At 48.0% G+C, this 18,423-nt stretch overlaps 1 protein-coding gene across 1 annotated transcript in view; it reads right to left on the bottom strand.

Annotated features, from left to right (window-relative positions):
• LOC147111453 (kelch-like protein 1) overlaps nt 1-18,423 on the bottom strand; it is a 474,153-nt gene that overhangs the window by 244,953 nt on the left and 210,777 nt on the right. Inside the window, exon 3 of the mRNA XM_085998465.1 lies at nt 13,230-13,366. Coding sequence (XP_085854591.1) covers nt 13,230-13,366 — 137 coding nt within the window. The remainder of the gene's footprint in view (nt 1-13,229; nt 13,367-18,423) is intronic.

Consider the following 18,423-nt stretch of genomic DNA (forward strand, 5'->3'; position numbering starts at 1 on the left):
AAACCCTCCCGCCATAGGACTAACCACCCTAATGGCTGGTATGAAGATGGTTACGGTCACGGAAGGAGCGTTTAACGTGGCCAGAAATCCTTCCACTACTTCATACTGTTCCCCAAAGGGAACAGTGTGTAGACACGATAAGAAGAAGACCTCATTATAAGCTGTGGTTTAATACTGTAAAAGTGAAAAAAAATCCACACTTCTGGGGCGCTAGGCAAATAAAGTCAGTGGTCACAAACATATTTTTACAAATATTTAACAGTGGCATGAACTCCAGTAGTAAATTACTAAAGGGAAATAAGATTTCCCCATCTTGCTCTGGAATACCCCACCAGAGGAAATAGTTTCTATCTATCATGCAATTTAATCAAATTCTGAAAGTGTGTGTGATACAGAACTTTGAATCCATTCCCAGAGATTAAAGTTATATCTATTCAATAAAATATCTATTAAAGTATCCGTCCTTTTGCTGAAAAGAAATGCGGGGACTTTGATTTCCAGACAGATATTTTGCAGGCAGTGCCATTCTATCAGGCAGCAGTAAATCACAGAAAATTATCATTTACTTTCCAGATAATGGGCCTGACAATCAGCGGGCGGTGATCTCAGCAGTTATACCAGGATCACATCCACCTGGCCCTTCCTGTGCTGACCATGCCAAGTAGGAGGTGGTCAATTGGTGGTGGGGGAGGGGCATCTTACTCGCTTGAGGCAGCAGCTACGCATGTCACGTCAAGTGCATCTCATCAGTCCAACCCTCCTGGATAGTCCAGCTTCCACCTGCCCATCCGTGGGGTGGAGGTTGGGGGTGGGGGCGGGGGGTGCCATTTCTCCACCACTCCTTGCCCCATTATCTCTTTAAAAATAAAATTGCCCTCATCTTCAGGAGTCCAAGATGCCACCCTGGGGGTTAAAGATGTCCCTCCCCCTCACCCTTGTCCCAATCGCAATGGAACCTCCTGGATGCTGATAGGCCTCATTCCAATGGGCACACTGGGCCTCCAGGTAGGTCCTATTTAGGCTATGCAAATGGGATCTCCCAACATAGGGAGTCCCCACCCCTGGCTCTGCAGGAAATCCCAACTTGGGTTGTGATCCAGCACATCTTGGACCCAGTCCATTTCCAAACTGTTTTGATTGACTCTCGCCAGAGTTAAGGCGGGAGCCCACTGGAACAGACCAGGAAATTCCACCCTAATATTTTTTTTACGACATTCTCAGGGATGTTTTTCTGAACTGTACGCCTCTGCTATTGAATCCAACAGGTTAGCCCTGCACATTCATTGAATGGAACTCTCTGCTAATCTCTCAAGCATGGTCCAAATCAAGTCTTAAATCCTTGAAATGTACCCAGTTTTAATGGAATTGGACCTGCACGAAAACTCTGCAATCTGTCAAAACACTACACTGTAAACTGGAAGAACACTGCCCGAGTCATTTAGCTATCTTGTCACAATCTTCTCAAGAAATACTTCAATGCCCTGATCTCATTCTACACGCCAGCAGTATTTTTATTTTGACAGGTTGTCAGTTGAGTCATTTGTCTTGTCTGGCATGAACAGCCGTAGCCAATCAGGTAACTAAAAGCCACAAAATTTGGGATGCGTTGAATTCCATCCAAATGTATTTGCTACACAGACGTCTAACTATGTACCAATGAATCACCAGTACCATCCCCTAAGTCTAATTTTCAAGCTCTAAATCTCTTTTCAGAGGGCTGAATTTTGCCGGCACTCAGAGGGCGGGTTTGGAGGCGGGTCTGCTGTCAAAATCAGGAAGATTGACAGCAGGCCGGTATCCCACTCTGAACCCGTCTCCTTGTCAGTTTCCCAAGTGCCGTTTCTGCCTGCGCTTTGCAGACATGGCACGAAGCGGCGGGTCATTCAATTGTGCTAGTTAGGAGGGTGTTTAAAGTAATTAACCCCCCATTTTCCCAGTTCCAAAGCATTTTGCCAAGTTTCTGTTGCTCGGGGATCACGCCAGGTAAGTATGTCGGGTTCTGAACAACTCTCCATTTCTTTCACTAGGTAACAGCTGCAAAAAGTGGTTTAAAACCTGCCATTTTACAGCTGGTCAGTTTCCAATCTCAGAAGCTTCAGCCTTCAGTATTTAGAATCCACTTTTGAGGTTTATGCACTTTTGAAGTGTTTGGAGTAATCTCTCTATCCACTGTCACCTCCTTGGAACAACCTATCTCAACATTGACAGGTTACTTTTGTCATCTCAACCACACCTGCCATCTATTCCATCAGCATCGGTGCCCTTGAAAAATTCTCACCTTGGTCCTCAGAATCCCACCACGATCAGCCCCAACACCAGCATCACCGGGCACACCAGCAGCACCAACAGCCACACCAACCTTCCTCTTGCAATCAACTGATGCTGCACTGAACACAGGGCATCATCACCCGTGCACATTGCTGCCCGGGATGCCACCGATGGCCTCATCATGACCAGATTTGATCACTTGACGCTGTACACCCTGGTTGCCACATGATGCACCAGGTTGGCACCACCCAACACCTGCACCATAAATCACCCCTACAATGTCCAAACAATTCCTTTCACACTCATCACCATTGCGGGGGATACCGTTATGTCTCACCATTCACTGGAACTCACTAAGCTACTTCCAAAGGGGCACACAAATCTGACCAAGAACGCAAAGTGTTAAACATAAAGATTTCAAAGTTTGACAGTACATTACCAGAAACTTCACATGAACATTGGCTAAACCACCCAAGTGCCTACCCTTGTGTGTTGTTAGTTGGTATGCTTGCAGTAGGATGAGAGTGAGTGTGAGGGGTGGCTAGTGAGATGGGGAAGTGATAATTTAGATAGAGAGGGATGGGTGGACATGCAAGGTAAGTTGGTGTGAGTAAAAATGTGCAGGAGTAGGGTAGGGAAGGCAGAGAGAGGGGATGTGATGAGTGGCGCAGCAGGATGAGGTTGAGTGTGGCTTGGCAGTAACGTTTCATAATCTACTGAGATCATTGAAAGGTTTGTGTCACTGCAGCCTGGTTCTCCTGACGACATCCCTGCTTGTGTCCTCCTTGTGCAACCAGGCTGCGTTGGTGTCCTGGGGAGGTGTCTTCCGCCCATTGGAAGGGAAGAGAACCTCCCTGCTGTTGTGTCCATCAGTAGTAAGACACAGACTGCAGGAGAACGGTACAACAGGTGTTTACTCAACGTGGCTCATACTGGAACTGAAATGTACAGATTACTACTCAGTGCGGTCACTGCCGGTACTACAGTATACATGAGCTGTAAAAAGTAGTTCCCCTCTTAAAGGTACATACATTACAATTCCTCCCCTTTTAGATTAACAGTACCATAACACTCATTTAACAATTAAATATCAAACTAATTACAATTAACACTGTTAACATACAACGTTAGCTGAAATTAGTCCATTTATATATTCAGTCTTTGGGGAGGCTTCCTGATCCTTTCTGGATAGCGCCTTTCCCGAGTGTCTCGCTCTTGGTGCGGAGGCGATTCTGGCACCCTGTCGTCGGTTGGGTCATCAGCTTCCGATGCTACTGTTTCTGGGGTAGATGCGACCTGTACGTCGGGTTCCTCACCAGATACGTATGGGCGAGGCATGGGGTTGACTTGTTCCTGTGACTCTAGGATCTGGTCAGCATGGCGTCTCACGATGTTCTCCCCAACGTCCACTGTGTACATTAATGGGCCCTGCCGTGTGCATATCGTTTCTGGCTGCCATTTTTCTGTTCGGTAGTCGCGGGCCAAGACTGGTTGCCCTACATTGAAGCTCCTTGTTGGCTTCTCATGGATGTGCTGGAATTGCTTACTCTCAACATCTCTTCGTACGTTTGGTCTGAGCAAATCCAGGCGAGATCTTAACCTTCGGTTAAAGAACATCATGGCCGGGGCCTGGTTGGTGACTGCATGTGTTGCATTCCGGCAGGCGAACAGGAAATTGTCCACCTTATGCTGCAGTGGAATGTTGTCATTGTACATAGCCTTTATTGCCTTCTTAAAGGTTTGTACGAACCTCTCAGCCAATCCATTTGTGGCTGGTTGATACGGGGCGGATGTGTAATGCCTTACTGCATTCTTCTGCATAAACCTCCGGAACTCTTCGGACACAAACTGTGGTCCGTTATCGGAGCAAATCTGTTCTGGCAAGCCGTTCCTGGCAAAAATGGTCCGTAGGACTGCAATAGTTTTCTCCGTGGTGGTGGAGGACATTTTGATGACCTCAAGCCATTTCGAGTGCGCATCCACGGCTATTAAAAACATTGAGTCCATGAATGGACCAGCAAAATCAATATGCACCCGTTGCCATGGAGATGAGGGCCACTCCCATGGGTGTAGAGGGGCATGTGGTGGTGCATTCTGGACTTTCTGCCATCCTGAGTAGCTCTTGGTCAGGTCCTCGATTTGTTTATTGATTCCCAGCCACCACACATAAGCCCTGGCAAGGCTTTTCATTTTTACCCCTCCCAGATGACCCTCATGAAGCTCATTGAGCACTCTATCCCTTAACTTGGGTGGAATTACCACTCGGGATCCACACATCAAGGTCCCCCGGCACACTGACAGCTGTTCTCTCCTTGTCGAGAATGCTGGCAACAGTGAGTCGCCATGTGCTGGCCATCCCTTCACCATCAAATCATATACCCGAGACAGTGTCGCGTCATTTCGGGTCTCTTTACTATACAAGCGTTAGTTATCGGTAGGTATTCAACTATAGTCGAATTAAATATTTTGACAGGATCCACTGCTGGTGCTTCCTCCGCAGTAGGCAGTGGCAGGCGTGATAGCCCATCAGCATTTCCATGCTGTTTCGTGCCATTATATTCAATCTCATAGTGGTGCGCCCCTAGAAAGAGTGACCATCTTTGTAGTCATTGCGCAGTCATCACCGGAACGCCCTTCTTCGGATTAAAAATGGAGACAAGAGGTTGGTGGTCAGTCAGCAAGGTGAATTTCTGCCCTTGCAGATAGTGATTGAACTTTTTCACTCCCCACACTAGGCTGAGGGCCTCCCTGTAAATCTGGGCGTAGTTACGCTCGGCTGAGGTTAGTGATCGTGATGCAAAGGCTATTAGCCTCTCTGAGCCATCCGAGAATTTGTGCGACAGCACCGCTCCAATGCCGTAGGGTGCCGCATCACACGCCAACCGAATTGGTAGTGCTGGGTTGAAATGGGCCAATACCTCTTTCGATGTGATTAGTGTTTTGCTCTTCTGGAAAGCTCGTTTACATTCGTCACTCCACTTCCATGGCACTCCAGTTTCCAGTAGGGTGTTCAGTGGGTGTAGTATTGTAGACAAATTTGGCAAGGACTTATGGTAGTAGTTTACCAGCCCGAGGAACGACCTCAGTTGTGACAGGTTTTCCGGTGCTGGAGCCTTGACTACTGCCTCAATCTTCTCTGGGGACTTATGTAACCCCTCTTTATCGATAACGTGGCCACAATATGAGATCTGTTTTCTAAAAAACTCGCATTTGGGGCGGTTAGCTCGGAGCCCATATTCCTGCAATCTAGTGAGCACCTGCTCCAGGTTGGCAAGGTGATCACTGTCATTTTTGCCCGTGACCAGGATGTCGTCCAAATAACACTGGGTCCCTAGGATCCCTTGCAGGACTTGTTCCATTGCCCTCTGCCAAATAGCCGGAGCTGATGCTACCCCGAATACCAGCCGGTTGTATTGGTAGAGACCTTTATGGGTGTTGATTGTGAGGTTTTTTTTTGATGCTTCTTCTACCTCCATTTGCAGATACGCCTGGGCCAGATCAATCTTAGTGAAGCGTTTCCCTCCAGATAGCGAGGCGAAAATATCTTCAATCCGCGGAAGTGGATATTGTAAGGTGTGAAGGATTGGGTTCACTGTTACCTTAAAGTCCCCACAGATGCGAACCTTCCTTGGTTCCCCAGGCGTGCTGCTCAATGACTTTTTCTTCACAGGGACGATGGGTGTAGCCCACTCGCTCCAGTCTACCTTGGACAGTACTCCTGAACGTTCCAAACTCTTCAGCTCTGCTTCGACGGCTGGGCGAATCGCATAAGGTACCGGTCTGGTCTTAAAAAATTTTGGGCTTGCGTTTTCTTCGATTTTAATTGTTGCTGTCATGCCTTTTAATGTTCAGAGTCCTTGCTGGAACACTTCTTGCGCATCGGTTAGGATCTTTGACAGTCGCCCAGGTGTGACGTCGTCATCCTTTTTGGCAGCCACAATCAGTGCTTGTATGGAATGCCAATCCAGCTGTATTTTCCGGATCCATTCACATCCCAGTAATGGTGGTCCTCCATCTTGCAATACATACAGGTCTAGTTTTGGTATTTCCTTACCGTTATATATAACGGTCACCCTTATTTTTCCTTTGGGGTAGACTTTTTGCCCCGTGTACGTCTTCAAAATAATTTTTGTGTCTCTCAAGGGTATGTGTGCGAATAGCCGCTCGTAGTCCCGTCGGTTTATGACTGTTAGGGCTGATCCTGTGTCCAATTCCATTTTTACCTGGACTCCTGCTATCTTGAGAGTGACCCAAATGGTTCGGTGATCCTCCGTTTTGATCACATTATGTAGTTTCAGACAACTCAGCTCCCTGCTTTCGGAGTCGGTATCACTCTTTTGTTCACCTGCACTATTCTCCATCACCTTATGTACCTTCTTGTACTTTTCTTTTGGAGATTTCTTATTGCTGGTTTTCTTTCCCGACCTGCAGACTCGTGCTATGTGTCCTACTTTTCCACACTGTCTGCACACTTTGGTCTAGAAATTCACTTGGGCGCGGGCAGCTCGCTCGCGCCCAAAAGTTAGCGCTGGGCGGGGAGGCATTAGCGCACGCCGTATATTCGTCTTCTGCGCCCCAATTCGGAAGCGGGCGCTATAGCAGGGTGTGCCCGCCTCTGTTTGGGGCGCTGCAACTGAATATCGGCGCACTAGTTGCCGCAGCGCCACCCGATGCGGTGCGGCAGGCTGCGGTACTGCAGGCCTCCCCCTTCTCTTAAGGGGGAGGTGCCTGCAACGGCCGGAGCCCCGATCGCGAGTGCCGGCAAAAGAGCCCGGCACAACGGAGAAGTGCTGGGCTCCACGGCAACCAGCCGGCAATGCCGCGGTGGGGTGTGGAGGAGGCCGGGGAAGGAGGTGCGGGCAGGCGGCCGCCGAAAAAGCGGCCGGCTGCACCTTCAGCTTTAAAGCGCCCCACTATGGCAGCAGGACAGCCCCGTTTTCTATTCGCTGTTTGCGCCCGCTTCGGAGGAGGCGGGCGCAAATAAATATGGGGATCGGCGCGGTTTCGGGACGTTACGGGCCACCGCGCACACCGATGATGTCATCGGTCCCGGCGCAGCGCTAACGGCTACTGCCGCCAATACCGCTGCACTCAACTTCAGCGCTACCACCCCGCCGGCGCAAAAGACCTCTTTAGGTGCTAAGTGGGCGCAAGGCCCACTGAATTTCTAGGCCTTTGTCTTTGAACCAGCAATCATTGTGGTCATGTGTTGTTCTGCCGCAGCGATAGCCCTTCTCTGTTCTGTATGACATTTTGTTTGTGCCATATTCTTGCGGTCTCTGTTGTATCTCTGCAGCGCCCCGTGCTGCTGCTTCATATGATACCGCAATGCTGAAAGCCTTGTCCAGCGTAAGGTCCTTTTCAGAAAAAAAACGTTTCTGGGTTCCTTCACTTTGAAGCCCACACACAAACTTGTCCCTTAAAGTATCTGCCAGTCCCGTTCCAAACTGGCAGTGTTTCGATAGTTTGCGCAGTTCTGTTAAATATTCAGCATTGCTTTCATCCTTATGCTGGTTCCGTTTGTGAAACTTGAATCTTTCTGCTATCAGCAGCGGTGTGGGGTTTAAATGTTCCTGTAGTATCGTCACTATGTTTCCAAAACTCTCTTCCACTGGCTTCGCTGGGGTTACTAGATTTTGTAATAAGCCATACGTCTTTGCTCCCATTAAATTTAACAATACCGGCGCTTTCTTGTCACCTGACACCTCATTTGCCTTGCAGTATACCTCTATTCGTTCGACATATGTAGTCCAATCTTCGACTTCATTGTCAAATGCGGTGATACTGCCACTCTTCGGCATTTTGGGTGTGGTTTAAAATGGCTTAAAATGGCATCTCCCGCGCTTTCCTTCCTCCTGCGCTGCTGCCAACGCCGCTTTTGGCGGTCCTCGTGGCAATGGCGGTGCCGTGTAGGTTTCGCATGCTTCGCCTGCGCTGCTGCCAACAACGCTCTCAGCGGTCCTCGTGGCAATGGTGGTGCCTCGCGGGTTTCTGCACGTCTCTCTCCCTCTCCTCGACGCTGCTCGGCCCCTGAACACCGGCTGCGCCCTGTGCGCTCTGCCCTCTCTCTCTCCCCCATCGACACTGCTCGGCCCTTTTCTGTGCCGCTCGGTCGGGCTCTAGCCTGCCGCTGTCCGGGAAGGGTCTGCGCACTACCTGTTGCCAGCCCGTTTCGCTGGACCACTGCGACTGGAAAGCCAAGCCTGGCTCTCAACAGCCTCCCCCGCAATTCTCGAGTCTCTGCTGGATGACTGGGCGGTTGCCTGTGGTCGACGCCCGTGTCTCTGGCCTTGACCTCCAATCTACTGGTCTCCAGGAATGAATCCCTGGGAGGTGATGCAGAGTTGCAGGTAGGATCGAATTTGTCTCGTCGCCAATGTTGTGTCCGTCAGTAGTAAGACACAGACTGCAGGAGAACGGTACAAGAGGTGTTTACTCAACGTGGCTCACACTGGAACTGAACTGTACAGATTACTGCTCAGTGCTATATACAGGTGTGGTCACTGCCGGTACTACAGTATACATGAGCTGTAAAAAGTAGTTCCCCCCTTAAAGGTATATACATTACACCTGCGTGCTGTGACTCCCTCCATATGCAGATGGAGGGAGTAATGGGAGAGCCTGGGTGCAGCCGTGCACCTTTGTGCAGTGTTTGTCAGTGTTTGTAGCACTTCAATGCTGTAGAACACGGACAGCAGAACTGTCAAAATCAATTTGGACATGGCCCCTTTAAGGAAACCGGTTGATGACACGTCATCAAATGACATCATCAGACCCACTTCCTATTAATTGGCCGGGAAACTCGCAGGGCGGGCTTAACAAGGCCCATCATTGGAATATCTTGTTGGAGGCCGGGATTGAGACAGATGCGAGGTCCCCACACACCACTGACATCGCCCGTCCCGGAGACGCCGATGTTGGAAAAATCCAGCCCAGAGTGTCTCCCTCTATAAATGGATTATGAATCAACAATTAAACTTGCCTCACTGCCCCCGGTTCCAGTAACAAGACTTCAGAATGATTGGCTGAGGTGAGTAGTGGAGTACAATTAAAGCATTTAATTGAAGAACATTTGGTGCATTTTTAACAAAAGGTATGCTGGCTCTTTTTTGATTGAAACAAATGAAGTCATAGTCATTTCTCTGGCATATTAACTGTTTAAATTGTACCACCAACAGAAAAGCTTAAAAGCTGATGAGTTCCTCAAGATAATTTTCAGCTTTACTTGCATTATTCATAAGAACTAGGAGCATGAATGGGTCATACCGCCCCTCGAGCCTGCTCCGCCATTCAATAAGATCATGGCTGATCTTCGACCTCAACTCCACTTTCCCGCCCGATCCCCATATCCCTTGATTCCCCTAGAGTCCAAAAATCTATCGATCTCAGCCTTGAATATACTCAACGACTCAGCATCCACAGCTCTTCGGGGCAGAGAATTCCAAACATTCACCACCCTCTGAGTTGCTATTTCCGAAGCTGTTGCTGAAGTGCTATTTCCAAATAATTACAAAAGACTTAAATCCCTGCAATCGTACAGTGATTATATCGGCAATGTAATCCTTCAATGGGAGTGTCATCATTGATTGACTGAGTGTACGATCCTGACTGCTGATGCCTCTCACAACGCATGCTCCAGAAATCATAAGGAAGAATGAAATGTGAAAAAGAGAAAATGGAAGGAAATTCAAAGTACACCATAGCCAAAGTATATATTATAAAATTAATAAATCAGAAGAATTTGATTGCTAAGTACATAATCTATCCTCAGGATTTAGACTACAGCACCCGTTCCAGTTTATGATATAAGAACGTAAGAATTAGGAGAAGGGGTAGGCCACATTGCCCCTAGGGCCCGCTCCCCGCTTACTTCTTTCCCTCTATTATTTTCTCTTTAACATTTGAGAGAATTAAGCCTCGAAATATAACATTTTACATGATTCCCCATTTGCCCCTCTTTTTTTTTTACAGAATAATCTGCCCTTCGCTTAGAGAGATTGCAAGTAGCCACCTAAGAATTCAAGATTAATATTGGACGAAATGGTCAAATAGCAAATGATCCAAACTTCACCAAAATGCAAAACACAATGTTCAACCACACCTGGAAGAATAAGCTTAAATTTTATCTAAAAGTATTCAGGTGTAATTCAAATGTGGTACAAAATGGTTGAATACTTGAAATCTTGTCTGTAAAAATATCCAATCAACAACATGTAGAATTGCTTGTTTACATGACAGGAAATAGTTTCTCCTTCATGCATTTTTTTTTCTCCCCCCCGTGAGATTCAATGAATCACATCTTCCTCAGCATATAGCTTCCAAGTTTTAATTAACTTTTGCCAGAGGTTACACCTGCACATGGAAGCTTAAAGTGACTCTTTGTCAGCAAGGGCAATAGTTTGGCAGCTTAATTTCCAAGCCATCCCTTCAAATCTATTGTAAGGCCGACAGGTGCTTTAATTCAAGCCCTGCTTCTTATCAAACCAGTGCAGATTACTACCTTTGGCACTCATCGGATAATTCCTTTCTTACAGCTCAATTTAACTTTGAATCGTTGAACAGATGAGACACTTGCAGTATCTCGCAAGGCCAGAAACTAGCTATAAAATTGATAAACAGGAAAGGTAATTGGTCGCATGCCGAAAGACTAGCAATTTTAAATGTGATGTAAATTATAGGCTGAATATACACATTACAGTACCAGACTAAATTATATTTAACAAGACCGAGTGCAACATAAAAGGCTTTACTCCATAGCTGTTAATTACTGTTGCTTTCGGTTTGTTTAAATGCAAATACCAGCCACAACAGAAACCTCACGGTGACTGTATTTCCTTGCTGTAGATGAGCCTCCAGATTATTTCAACATCTCGAATTGCAGAGATGCATTTTCCACCTCTAGAAGCACAATTCATGAATTTTATGCACTATATAAGAATATCTCCAGAATTTGCAAATTCTGTAAAAGAGCCTCTTATTCTGCAAACTGCTACAGAGTTACATTTGCTCTGCAATTTAATAAATACATAATAATTTGATAAACTGTTATGGTTAAAAAAGGGATTCCGTGTTAAGCTGAGATTTCTGAAGACATGAAAATCGATTCAAGCAACACAATAGATGCTCGACTTTGTTTCCCAGTATAAAAGCTAAATGAACATTCCATTTGTCAAGTATAATTACTGCATTCTCCTACTTTAACAATACTATTACTGTAGTACAGATGTCATGTATTATTACAAAAAAGGATGAATTCAGAAGTTAAAATGGAGCAGCCAGCTTTTATGGAGCACTTTACCAGATATTTGTTCACTGACCAGTACACTTGCTACATGCATTCTTTCCCCCAGTGCATGATGCTCTGAAAGAAAACTCAAAGGGAAATGGCAAACTTAAATTATCAGCCGAACATGTTTGCACTGTGGGAATAATATTCCAACAGCGCACAAAAGAATGGGCAAAGCTAACTTACAAAAATGACCTGTGGCCCTTTCTTCGCATGCCCACTTAAAATGACAAATGTCACCAGTTCTAACAATTTTTTACCACATGTACTGGATACCTACCTGGGGGAAATTGGATCTGGTTGTGCCCATTTTTCAACTGAAAATGAGCACTGAAGGGTCTAATGTGGCATGCTACGTGCACACGCCAAGTCTGCACCGGGTATGTGCTGCACGCCATATTGGTTTGAGTGGCCTGTAGTCATCCTGTGGGCCTGCCTGAAACAGGTGTTAGGCCCGCTGCCTATAAAATCGGGGTCGAACACCTATTTCAGGCCCCTTTTGGAAATCAATTTGCGACTGACTGCATGCAGTCAGTTTTCTCAGGTGCACAACAATCAAACCAGTGGTCTTTAAAGGGATCGCTAGAGGCTGCCACCAAAAAAGGCAAGTGTCAGTTTTTTTAAAACTTTTACTACACATTAGAACAGAAGAAATAGGAGCAGGAATAGGCCACTTGGCCCCTCGAGCCTGCTCCGCCATTCAATAAGATCATGGCTGATCTTGGGCTCAAAGCCACTTCCCCGTCCGCTCCCCGTAACCCTTCACTTCCTTATCTTGCAAAAATGTGTCTATCTCCACCTTAAATGTATTTAATGACCCAGCCTCCACAGCTCTCTGGGGCAGAGAATTCCACAGATTTACGACCCTCTGAGAGAAGAAATTCCTCCTCATCTCAGTTCTAAAAGGGTGACCCTTTATTCTAAAACTGTGCCCCCGAGTTCTAGATTTCCCCACGAGGGGAAACATCCTCTCTGCATCTACCTTGTCGCACCCCCTCAGTATCTTATATGTTTCAATAAGATCACCTCTCATTCTTCTCTCAAAACCGCGGGCCACTGCCGACCACCCCTCACCCCTCCCCCTCAAACCCCCCCCGACCCGCCTCATGGTTGCTCTGATGCCAGTGCCCCCACCAACCAATCTTCATCTTCTTTGCAACTGTGCACTGCTTCTTGGGGTGCAACTGGCTTCCCCAGCACGCCGGCCGCATCCTGATAGCACAAGAGGACCAATTTTGCATGGTCCTTTTGCGCATCGGGTTTGGCGTGGCGGTCCATGTTTGCCGCTGGACCGGGCGTGAACCAACTTTGAGGCCTTGATATCACAAGTAAAAATATTAACTTTAAAAAAGTAGTTGGCATTTGAGATATTAAACTTGCAAACATGGTGTATCAATTACATTGATCTTCATCGTGAATAAGGCAGAAGACATTAACACATTTGTCTTTAACATCATCGATTTGATACATATTTTATAATTAATGCCATTGAAAATACCTATTTTTAAGCTGATGTGAACAGCTATAAACAAGAAATGTGTTAACTAATGATTACTGCACATAAGGATCAGTTTTGAGCCCGAGGGTGCTGTGTGTCTTTATTACAAATCGATTCTATGCCACACGCTATATATAATAATTCATTGTATATAAAGAACTCTTCACTCTACCTTACCTGTGTAAGCAAATTGAACAAGGTCCCAGAGTGCACTGGGGTCAATGCCCTCCATTTTGATTTCCTCTTGTTTGGCTTCACAAACATCACTGGTGAACATCGCAGCAAAATAGTCTGAGACAGCACTGAGAACAAGTCTGTGAAGAAAAGCACCACAAGGGATCTAATTAAATTAGTGTCTTTTAATTAGCTGTGAAAAGTTGACAGAAGGAATCCATTATATTAAAAAAAAACTAAAGGCATAACTGCCCTCTTGTACCATGACAGTTTTTCAAAGGGGATCTATTTTTGGGTAATTTAAAGTATCAAGGAATAACTTGACTGGTCATTAAGGAAAAGTATAGTTATTAAAATTGCCATTTATTATCTTAAGTACCAAACCATATTTATTTCATGTGTTCAAGTAATAAGTAATAGTATCAAGTAATAAGGCAATGGTTCCTTTTATCATGCGTGAAAATAAAAAATGCTAAAAATACCATTCTTGTTTATACATTAACTAAAATAAACAAGCAACAAAATATATACCATGGGAGTAATTTTATCTATTGATGACAGTGTCAAACGGATGATATTGGATCAGCCGACCGTTATACTTCTCTCCCGATTTTCATTCGCATTGACTACCATCGGCCAATCTGCTTTTGTCTGTTTTACACTATCCCCCAAAAGATAAAATTACCCCCATTTGTGCTGAGTCAATAAAATGCCAAGACATTTTAATTCATAATATTTGGACAAAGGTGCAAATGCAATTAGAGATAATTTAGTCTATTGAAATCAATATACTGCAACGCTGTTAAAAAGGTAAATATTTAACCATAATACATGTGAACATAAGAAATAAGAGCAGGAGTAGGCTATCCGGCCCCTCGAGCCTGCTCCGCCATTCAATGAGATCATGGCTGATCTTCTACCTCAACTCCACCATCCCGCACCATCCCCATATCATGAGTGAATTTGAAAATGTGGAATTCATGTTCATAATTTAATACTTTCAACTTCCCCCTTTAACCAGCTAGGACTTTCACTTAACAACATGAATAGCGAACATAGCAGCAACACAGTCTGAGACAGTTTCTACAGTGCTCCCTATGTGCAGAGAGATATCTCAGACATCCTTCCAGAGTGGTGGACAAAGAATAGGCAGTGAGCAGGTGATAGAAACAGAGGGATTGATGGAAGAGAAATGCTAAAGAGAAGGATATTAAGGAGGGTTTTGAAGCGTGAGATGGAAGCGACAAGGCAAAGATGCTGGGCGAGGGAGTTCTCAAAGCCAGAAGCAATATTAGCTTGACAGCGGAACGGAAGGAATGGGGACTGAGGATCAAGCCATTTTCGGATTCGTGGAGAGCATGTGTATGGCCATTGACCTAGCGGAGATTGCTGAGATAGGGTGGGGCGAAGCCATGCAGAGATATGCAAGTCATATGAAAAGCTTAGCAAAGACTGAGGAGATGATGCTAATGTGGACTTTGGTTCAGGTAAGCACATGAGCATTTCACACGAGCAGTAGTTTGGGCTTGCTGTATGGAACCGAAATGGCTTACTCTTGGATCAGGTTGTGGTAAACCACTGTTTGTATTCCTGTTTGTCCTGTTTGTATTCCACTGTGTACATGCTTGGACATGCCTCGGCTGACTCCTCCCACAGGTCCTAGTATAAACGTGACTGCTCCCCAGCCCTTGTATCCTGGACCGGTCGACCACTCGAGGCAGACCTCCATTCTGTTGTTAATAAAAGCCTTTAGTTACTCTTCTAACTCTCAGTCTTTTATGAGTAATTGATAGCGCATCAATTTTATTAACAACATTTTTATAATGGAGAAGATCCTCACACCAGCATGCCTGGACTTAGATCATCGGGAGGCGGACTCATCCACCAAGTTTACTCACTGGCTTAAGTGTTTCGAAAAATTCCTGACCGCCTCCGAAGCAATCAAATCGGACGAGGACAAACTGGATGTCCTGACCTCCAAAGTGAACCACCGAGTGTACTCGGTCATCCAAGACGCGACCTCGTACGCGGATGCTATCAAGCTCCTCAAGGACCAGTACACGCGCCCAGTGAACGAAGTGTACGCCAGGCACCTCCTGGGGAGTCGTAAACAACAACCTGGGGAATCGACCGTGGAATACCTTCAGGCACTGTCTGTGCTTGGCCGGGCCTGTGGTTGTAAGGATGTAAAGGCCGCCGTGTACACAGAGGAACTTCACCGGGACGCTTTTGTAGCGGGCCACAGATCCAATTACACACGACAGCGACTGTTGGAGCAGAGCAACCTCGACCTCAACAAGGCCTCTGAACTCGCACTATCGTTGGATGCAGCCTACCAGGGCATGGATGCCTACTCCTCTGCACCGTGGACGCCGCGGGGAATGACAGCCTGGGACACGGTAGGACCGCCTCATAGCGCCATGCCACCCCAGCCACACCCCAACAACGGCCCAACTACCGCAGCAGTGTCCCAAGGCCAGACAGCAGTGCCCCAAGGCCAGAAATGCTACTTCTGTGGCCAGGCAAAACACCCCAGAGCGCGCTGCCCGGCGAAAAACGCGATCTGCTTGGGCTGCGGGAAGAAGGGACACTACGCTAGCGTCTGCAGGGCCAAAGCCACCCCGAACCCCAGCAGCGCCGCGTGTGGGCCATGCGGGCCGCCATTTTGGACCTCCCCGGCCGTGTGCGAATCACCGGTACAGCAGCCATTTTGGACGCCTCCAGCCACATGGGGATCATGGACGCCGCCATCTTGGACGACAGCCGGGACGCAGCAGGCCCCCGACACCGCCTCATCTGATACCCGCAGCGACACACCGACCCCTACGCTGGCATCCGTTACACTGGACCAAGCGAGACCGCACCAACTGGCCAGTTCCACAATGGACATTAAGGTAAATGGTCACGATACAATCTGCCTTTTTGACTCTGGGAGCACGGAGAGCTTCATCCACCCCGACACGGTGCGGCGTTGCTCTCTCCCAGTCCTGCCTGCGCAACAGCGGATTTCTATGGCCTCCGAGTCCCAGTCGGCGGACATCGGCGGCTACTGCGTGGTGACACTCGTAGTAGACGGGACCGTGTACAATCATTTTAAACTTCTGGTCCTGCCTGACCTCTGCGCTGCCGTCCTGCTGGGGTTAGATTTTCAGTGCCACCTTAAAAGTGTTACGATTGCGTACGGTGGACCCCTACCCCCACTCACAGTCCGCAGCCAGCAGCTTCCAAATTGCCCGCCGCGCCCCAGGTGCAACCGCTCCACACTCAGAGTCACCCCCCCACCACTGTTTGCTAACCTCACCCCCGACTGTAAGCCCATCGCCACAAAGAGCAGGCGATACAGTGCCGGGGACAGGGTTTTCATTAAAACCGAAGTGGAGCGGCTCCTGAAAGAAGGGATTATTGAGGGCAGCACCAGCCCCTGGCGAGCCCAGGTTGTGGTCGTTAAGACCAGCGAGAAGCAGCGCCTGGTCATCGACTACAGCCAGACAATAAATCGCTACACCCTGCTGGACGCCTACCCACTCCCCCGTATAGTTGATATGGTCAACCAGATCGCGCAGTACCGCGTCTTCTCGACCATTGACCTGAAATCAGCGTACCACCAGCTCCCCATCCGCCCTGAGGACTGCCAGTACACTGATGGTAGATCAAAATGCGTTGCAGGCCACTTTCCCATATCTGGACAATGTGACCATCTGCGGCCGTGACTTGCAGGACCATGACGCAAACCTCGAAAAATTCCTCCGCACCGCCCAACTCCTAAACCTGACATATAACAAGGAGAAGTGCATATTCCGCACAAACCGCCTCGCCATCCTTGGCTGTGTTGTGGAACACGGAGTCATCGGCCCCGACCCCGACCGGATGCATCCCCTTATGGAACTTCCACTGCCCCACTGCCTCAAGGCCCTGAAGAGGTGCCTAGGGTTTTTCTCCTATTACGCCCAGTGGGTCCCCTACTATGCGGACAAGGCCCGTCCGCTGATCAAGTCCACCTCTTTTCCCTTGACGGCAGAGGCCCGCTTAGCCTTCCACCGTATCAAGGAGGACATTGCCAAAGCCACCATGCACGCAGTGGACGAATCCATCCCCTTCCAGGTGGAAAGCGACGCGTCCGACTTTGCCCTGGCCGCTACCCTCAATCAGGCGGGGAGACCCGTGGCCTTCTTTTCACGAACCCTCCAAGGCCCGGAGACCAGACACTCCGCTGTTGAGAAGGAGGCCCAGGCGATTGTGGAGGCTGTGCGTCATTGGAGGCACTACCTGGCCGGAAAACGATTTACCCTGCTCACTGACCAGCGTTCAGTTGCTTTTATGTTTAACAACAAGCAGAGGGGCAAAATCAAAAATGACAAGATCTTGAGGTGGAGAATCGAACTTTCCACCTACAACTACGAGATCTTGTACCGGCCCGGGAAGCTAAATGAACCCCCGGATGCGCTATCGCGTGGCACCTGCGCCAGCGCGCAGATCGATAGACTACGGGTCCTCCACAATGACCTCTGCCACCCGGGGGTCACCAGGTTCTTCCACCTCATCAAGGCCCGCAACCTGCCTTACTCTATTGAGGAGGTCAGGACCATGACCAGGAACTGCCAAGTCTGCGCTGAGTGCAAACCACACTTTTATAGACCAGACAGGGCCCACCTGATAAAAGCCACTCGCCCCTTCGAGCGCCTGAGCGTTGATTTTAAAGGGCCTCTCCCCTCCTCCGACCGCAATGTGTACTTCCTCAATATTATTGATGAGTACTCCCGTTTCCCGTTCGCCTTCCCCTGCCCGGACATGACCAGTGCCACGGTCATTGAATGTCTGAACAACCTCTTCACCCTGTTCGGCTTCCCCAGCTATATCCATAGCGACCGGGGCTCATCGTTTATGAGCGACGAACTCCGTCAGTACCTGCCACAAGCAGGACCACCAGTTACAACCCCCGGGGGAACGGACAGGTGGAAAGAGAAAATGCGACAGTTTGGAAGGCCGTCCTGCTAGCCTTAAAGTCTAGGGGCCTTCCAACCTCCCGCTGGCAGGATGTGCTCCCCGATGCGCTCCACTCTATTCGGTCACTGCTCTGCACTGCCACTAACGCCACCCCTCATGAGAAAATGTTTGTCTTCCCAAGGAAGTCCACATCAGGGACGTCGCTACTGCCATGGCTGATGTCCCCAGGGCCGGTCCTACTGAGAAGACACGT

Source organism: Somniosus microcephalus, chromosome 10 (genome assembly GCF_052327205.1).
Source record: "Somniosus microcephalus isolate GS21.2 chromosome 10, FLI_Smic_1.0, whole genome shotgun sequence".
Lineage (NCBI taxonomy): Eukaryota > Metazoa > Chordata > Chondrichthyes > Squaliformes > Somniosidae > Somniosus > Somniosus microcephalus.